The following is a 7,304-nucleotide window of genomic DNA, read 5'->3' as shown; positions in this document are numbered from 1 at the left end:
CATCTCTGGCTTTAAACACTGGACCTTGCTCCCGCAGCACAGTAAGGATGAATGACTTGCTTGACCCTAGTTAAAAATCAGATCTCCAAGTTACTTGTGTTTAGCGAAGACAGCTCCATCAGACCATTCTCACCAACCTCCATCTGTGTTCCTCAAGACCCCCTTCTACCATGCTTTTCAGAGGTGATTCTCATTACGTGTTACTCTGCCTCTTCCCCCTCATCTTGTGCTCATTTTTTAGAGGACCTGGTACAATCCCTATGTAATTTTGGTGCTGTCTCAGCACTGACAGCCCCAAGTGCCTAGGATGATGCTGGCTTCTTTTGTTGACAGTGGAGGGTTGTGCACATTGACTGATGATGACGAAGGGGGGCTTTGGAGACCATTAACTGTAACCCTGAAACATGCCTGGGAAGTAGCAGCTTCTCCCTGCGGAAAGCAGGTGTCAACAGGGGCACAGCCTAGGGAGACATTTGCTGCCCAAAAGTGATACAGTGTGTCCTATGCCTGTCTGGGGGCTGTGCTGGAGCTATCAACAGTTTGTAGGTGTGTACCTGTGCTTGTCATTGACGTTGGGGATAAATGTGTCATGGTACTCCTGGTGAATGCTTGGCCTGAAGTGAGCAGTGCCTGATTTGAGATCTGGCTGCACCTTGGCTGCCTCTCTGACCCTGTTTGTTTTCTTTCTCCCCACCACCGCAGGCTCGGGCCCAAGCGGAGGCCCTCCACATTGGGGATGTACACTTTTCTGTCAAGCCTGGTTCTAGTACCTCCTCTCCCAAACTCCACTCCAGCGCCGCGGTGCACCGGCTCAAGAAAGACATCCGGCGATGCCACCGCATGTCCCGGCGCCCCCTGCCCCGTCCAGACCCCCAGAACGGCGGGAGCGTGGGTGGTGGGGCTGGCATTCGTCCTCCTGTCTCGCCCTTCTCGGAGACCGTCCGCATCATCAACCGTAAGGTGAAACCCCGCGAACCCAAACGCAGCCGCATCATCCTCAACCTCAAAGTCATTGACAAAGGTGGGAAGCCAGCCAATGGGGCTGGGGGCCTGGCTCGGCCCAAGATCCCATCCCGAAACCGTGTCATTGGCAAGAGCAAAAAGTTCAGCGAGAGCGTCCTCCGCACCCAGATCCGCCACATGAAGTTTGGCACCTTTTCGCTCTACAATAAGCCGTCTTCTGCACCTACCCCCTCTCTGGAGGGCAAGGGGGAGGCTGAAGGCTCCCAGGCAGCCTCCTGTGGGCTCATTATGGGCTCCACCCCCTATGATGCCCCCAGCTCCAGCTCTTCTGGCTGCCCATCACCTGCTCCCCACTCCTCCTCTGACCCAGATGATTCCCCTCCGAAGCTGCTCCCTGAGACCCTCAGCCCAGCCATCCCCGACTGGCGTGAGTCGGAGGTCCTCGACCTCTCAATCCCACCTGAGTCGGCTGCCACCAGCAAGCGTTCTCCCTCGGGAGGGTGCAGTGGGGGGCAGACGCCCTCCTTGTCCCTCTCTTCTTCTGACCCAGAGCAGGAGGCTGGCGACTGGCGTCCTGAGATGTCCCCTTGCTCTAATGTGGTGGTCACAGATGTCACCAGCAACCTCCTCACTGTAACCATCAAGGAGTTCTGCAATGCAGAGGATTTTGAGAAAGTGGCGGCGGGCGGTGGTGGAGGAGGCAGCAAGTGAGCAGCCAGGTCCCCCTGCTCCGGGGGTGTGGGGGGAGTTATACCTGAGAGAAGTCGTGGTGCGAATGGCTGTCCTTAGTTCTCTCCTTCTCCCCTTGGCTGTCCCTCTGCCCTCACTGCCACCCTTCCTCCTCCTTTCCTCCTGCCCACTTTCTCTTGCCTGGAGGCTGGAGTGTGTCAGTGGGGGTGTGGGAGCACCCACTATTCCTGGGTGTTGGTACTGCTAGGAGGAGGCAGGGAGGGTTGTGGTGGGGCTGGGGAGTGGTTGTTTGTCCTTGAGTGTGGTGTTGTCCAACGGGCGGTGGAGCCTTTGGGGCTGAGGGATGAGTGAGCATGTGTCTGTGTGCCTGTGCAGGTGGTGAGGAAGGTGCTGCTCTTCCTCATTCCCCTTCCATCTCTGATGAAAACTGATGAGGAGCTCCAAACCCTTGAGGGGAGGATGTAAGAGGATTGGAGCCCTTGCCCATGTCCTCCAGACCTTCTCCCACCAATGTGCATGCAGACTCTTCCATTCTTATGTTTCCCCCTTGCCGTGACTACCATCCTGCCATCCTTCCCCTCTTGGCCTGTGGCCTGGATCTGCCCTCTCCTCTACTGTCCTTGTGGCCGTTGCTGATCCAGATGCCTGCAGAGTGAGGGGGAGAAGGGCAGGTGAAATGTCATGCCTGGAAGGTGCTTGAGACAAAGCTGGGGTGGTGGGGGGTGCCCCATGCAGCCTACACCCCATATTGGCTTCCCCTTTCCTTTGACTATTGGTGCTACCTTGGCAGTTGTATGGGTGCTTTCAGGTGCCCTGATCCCTCCTCTTCTCCTGCATCTTCCAACCTGTTCAGCTCTGCAGGAGAAAGGGAAGAAAAGAGGAGTCTGCTTCCAGCCCAGATCTTCCTCCTGATGTTCATCACTTGCACTTGCTTGGGGGAGAGGGACATGAAATACCTTTCCCTGGTCTTTCCGTGGTGGAAGCAGGAGTGGGCTGTGCATCCATCCCTCGGTCTGTGGGAAGGTAATGCCAACAGCGTGATGGTGCCCCAGCCACATGAGGCTGGTCTCCCGCCTTGTGCGTAAGCTTCCCCCAGCCCTCTTGGCTTCCTCTTGCTCCTTCCAAAAGAAGGAGGGGTGGATGCTAGGGCAGGTCGTTTGTTCTTCCTGCTTGCTTTTGCCTCTCCTGCTCTCCCCTCCCTCTGGTGGGTAGCCTGGAAGAGGTTTCCCCTCTGTCTTTTCAGCATCTGAAACAGCCCTTACAACTGTCAACCAAAGGTGCTCATAAGAAATACCTGTCTCTCTCACATCATATGCATGTGCACTGGATCTCTTCCCCTAAGGCTCCTGAGCTGATCTAGAAATTCCTTCTCTTCACCCCTAGCAAGTAGGAGGGAGCAAGACCACAGCGTGCTGTTCTTTGTCCACAGCTCCCTCTTTCACTGACCAGCTTTGTTCACATCCAAAATAAGCTCTATTTTTTGCCTGCCATTTCTGGCTTGCTCCGTTTCAGTGTGGGTCCTAAGCTTCATGGTGAGAAGCCGTTCCTTTGCTCTCCTTTCTTCCTCTACTTGCACAGGACTGAGCCTGTAGAGGCAAGGGGAAGTTTGCTGGGAGAGCCTCACCCTCTCAGCCCTGTCCCTGAATGGGGCAGAGGGGTGTCACTTCTACATAACATGCTGCAGAGGTGAAAAGGGTGGAAAAAATTCCTCATGCCAGGGCTCATTTACTTACAAACCTGCCCTGGGCGGGTGAACACAAGTGGAATTGGCCCCTCTGGTGCTTTCACACAAGGATGTTCAGGAGCTGCTGGCTCTGAGGAGTGCTCTCCTGCAGTAGTGATTTTGTGGTTGCAGTGATCTGAGGGTAGAAGGGAGGCAATTTGTGGGAGGGAAGTAATATTTGTCTGCCCAAGGGGCATTGTCAGGGTGGTAGAGGGATAGACCGGCTTCTGACCTTAATTAGGGCTTTTGTGCCCAGAGCTTGTCTATTCCCTGCCTCCAGCGCCTGGGTTGGTGTAATAAAATCTTTGCTGCCCTCCCCACAAACCTTGCCTTGCAGTGGGTGGCATTCCAAGCTGTGGGGAACGGTGAATTCACACCAGTTGCAGTTGGGTGTCTGTGCAGACAGTCTGAGGGGGATTCCAGGTGCTGTTAGCACCACCCTTGGTACACCTCTTTCTTTTTCTTTCCTTGGTTAAAGAGCTTAGTGGACTCTTCGGGGATGTGCTTTCATTCACAGCTGAAGCTAGGGGCAGGGAGAAAGAGACTTCCCTGATCCATTCACCAAGCTAAGGTTTTCTATAACTTGTTGGACTTGTGTGCGTGTCTGTATTAATACCTGCTTGTATTCTTTGTGGGTGTTTTTTTTTTGTTTGGGTTTTTTTTTTGCGCATCTTTCCTGTGCCTGGCACACCCAGGGATCCCTTATGTTAGCATAGCCTATCCATTGACTGCAGCTTCAAAGATGAGCAGTTTGTAGGCATAGGGAAAAGCTCGCTCTTAGGAAAATAGCGAGGAGAGTCTTCTTTTTCCTTCCCCTTCTGAATAAGAACTAATCTGTGGCTGTGAGATAAGAGGAGCTGCTTTGTGGGGTGGATGCAAACCGGCCAGTCACTTTAGGTTGTTAAGTTACTGTTTGGTGTGTATGTGGTGATGTGATTTGTTTTGTGGTATCAAGGTTCTGAAAAAAATGTTGAAGCGTTTAAGTGGGAGATAAAAGGGAACTTTAATAGGAAACTCTTGATGTGTTTTGGCCAAGGTGTGCTGCTTGGCAGAATTCTTTTCCCCAGTGTCTCTTGTATGGTGTTCTTTGGGGGCAAGGGGCAGGAATTGTTTAATTGAAGGGGTTTTGCCTTTCTCCAGAGTGGCAAGCAAGGGAACTGTCTGTGAAGAGCAAAACAGTGGGTCATTGTAGGGATGCTCCGCAAGGACCTTCTTCCTGCGGTGAGGAGATGAGGGGACTTGTTGCAGCAGAGAAACTAGTGCAGTAGATCCTCTTTGTGGAGGAAGAAAGGAGTATGATCCGGCTTGCAGACACAGCTCACCTGCTTGTGTGACAAATCCCTTCCTGGGTGGGTCACCAGGTGGGAACCAAACCCTGAACCTCTGGATCCGAAATGAGGATCCTGTGCTGTTTTGAGTTAGAGGTTTGCTAACTTGAATGCAGCAGTCACCTCAAGTTCCCTCAGGTGGACAAGACACTTGAGGCTGACTAACCTACCTTCGTATTCACATGAGCTACGCTCCTCCTTCTGAATTTTTGCCCTTGCTCCTTAATGGAGACCAGAAAGAAGATTCATCCATGCCTTTTAAAATGGCCATAGAATTGAGGGAGGAGTTTATTTGAAAGTATCCCCTTCCTTTCCCCATAACCCTTAGAAAAAAAAAATCAACAAAAACAGGGAAATATTCTCTGTGTCTGTGCCATGTTTGTTCTCGTCGTCGTGTTTTTAGAGGAGATTTTATGATGGAGTGGAAAAAGTGAAATGATTAGTTTTGCATAAAAAAAGAAAAGTTTTAAAAAAAATTTATACGGGGAGAGAGCGAGAGAGAGTTTAAAAATGAATAATAAATGCAGTGATTGCACAAACTGTAGTGGTATTAGATGGTCCTTAGAGAAAAGAGTATTTTGTAGTATCGAAGCATGTGTGTCTGGGATGGTGTTTGGCTTGCTTGAACTGGAGGGAAAGGCATTCTAGGACTAAGCAGCGATCTCTGAGCTGAAAAGGCAAGTTGCATGTTGGAGGAACCCTGTCTACAAACCTTTCCCGTCCTTGCCTCCCAAGTGTTGGAGTGAGTTCCCTTCCCTCCCATACCTCTCCTGTGAGCTAAGGTGGAGTCTCCAAGTGGTTTTCTGGCTGAGCAGCCCTCAGAGATGGCCGGTCACATTCTGCCAGAACGTGAATTGGGCCATCAACATGGAAACAGTTGACTTACTTTGCAGCGTTAGCAAGCTGCTAACGTTTGGGGTTGGCATGTACCTTTCCTGCCAAGTTGCTGTCTCTTCTCTTTTCCATCCCCTATATCCAAGCAGAATTAATCGTGGTGGGCTTATTTCCTGGGAAGCAGATATGCCTCCCCTCCGTAGGGTTTCTTAACTTCTTCCAATACCAGGTGGGGGGTGGTATTTTTCTCTATAGAATTCACCACGTCAGGACAGAACTGAGTCCCATTGGTGTGTATTCCAGCACCCCTTCTCCAACAGTGGCCAGATCTTTAGAGGCAGATGAGAGAGCTGCCTGGTGTGCTCTGATCGTGTTGCTGAGGGACATGCACCCTCTTCTTGAAGCCAGCAAATGCTGGAAGTTTTTAGGGTGGAGAGGGGAGAGGAACAAACACCCTGACAGGACTGTGCTCAGGTAGGGCATCCCTCTGCTCCAGCTCCCTTCAGGGTGGTGGGGAAGAGTTGCCTGAATGTTCCTTCAGAGCGAGGAGGCAGCTCTTGTGTGCTGGCTTCCCCATTCAAGATGTCTCTGCTGGTGTTCATCTGGTGCGTGGGAGTGACTGCAGGGAAGAGGGAAGCCACCAGATGTTGGTGTCTGAACAGAAGATGGCAGGCAGGGACGCTTGAACAGCTTTTCTTGTCTGGACTTCTCTGGTGCCCTTTGCAGTGGCTTTGCAGTGGCAGATGGCTGATGTCTCAATGCCTCCCATAGCCTTCTCTCTCTGCCCATCAAACTCTGTCGGTGCTTCCCACGGCTTTCAACTTGGAACAGAAATCTCCTGTCTCATGCTCTCTTCTCAGTGAGCACCATGGGACTGGAGGGGCATGAAGCTAATGAGATACAAGCTCCTTTGGGGATGAAAAACAGAAATAGTGTGGTGAGCAGGCCCAGCTGTGGGGAGCCACTGCTTAAATTCTGTTTTCAAAAGAGAAAGGGAGCATTTCTCTGTCTCCCCTTACTGAAGTTCCCAGGGAGATTTTGTGAAATAAAAAGAAAAAAAATTACAACCACAATCATGCTTTTTACCAGGTAGGAGCTGTCTCTGTGCTGAGTCTTCCTAGGGATATCACTCCCTTCTCCAGCCCCTCTTTGTAGAGGAGGCTTCAGCAACTCCCAGCGTTTGGAGATTATCACCTTCCTGGGAACTTCCTGGCAGAAAGAGGTTGCCATGCTTGAAGGATGGTGTCCCAAGTTCCCCACACTTCTGCCCACCCCAGGCTGTGGCATTAGTGGGGCTGCTCAGGAGCAGGTCCTTCTTCCCAGGGAGGTGTAACAAACCTGGAGCGTGTGTTTGGCTAAGTGCTTGTTTTCCCTTTTGCTTCCTTCCCCACCTTCTGACAAGACTTCTTCCTCCTTGCCTGGCACATCCTTTTACTCCAATGTCGCTTGCTTTTGCTGCATTTTTCAGTTGCCCAATAATCACGCAAGAGCTGGGATCTTATTTACTTCTTATATATAAATATATGAATATAAAATACCTCCCCCCCTTTCTCCCTGTCTCACCCACCACCCTGTGCACAGCCTTCCTGATCTCTGCTCTGAAGGCAATCTGCTGTAGAGGGTTAATTTGGGGTTGGGGATTTGGAGCCTCCTGAGTTCTGTTCCTTCTTGGCTTGCTGTGTCTTTTCTGCCAGCTGTGTCACTGCCCTGTGCCTCTGTCTCCCTCATGCCAAGGGGGGGGGGGGGGGGGGGGGGGCCCCGCGGGG

The 7,304-nt window shown here is 51.8% G+C and overlaps 1 protein-coding gene across 1 annotated transcript in view; it reads left to right on the top strand.

Annotated features, from left to right (window-relative positions):
- Positions 1-6,694, top strand: part of CBX6 (chromobox 6) — a 24,189-nt gene extending 17,495 nt beyond the window's left edge. Inside the window, exon 3 of the mRNA XM_017737731.1 lies at positions 757-6,694. Coding sequence (XP_017593220.1) covers positions 757-1,674 — 918 coding nt within the window. The 3' untranslated portion in view covers positions 1,675-6,694. The remainder of the gene's footprint in view (positions 1-756) is intronic.
- The last annotated feature ends 610 nt before the right edge of the window (positions 6,695-7,304 follow it).

This window comes from Corvus brachyrhynchos, unplaced genomic scaffold (assembly GCF_000691975.1).
Source record: "Corvus brachyrhynchos isolate BGI_N302 unplaced genomic scaffold, ASM69197v1 scaffold56, whole genome shotgun sequence".
Taxonomy (NCBI): domain Eukaryota; kingdom Metazoa; phylum Chordata; class Aves; order Passeriformes; family Corvidae; genus Corvus; species Corvus brachyrhynchos.
Note: the sequence above shows the minus strand (reverse complement) of the source record. Positions and strands in the feature narration are given on the sequence as shown.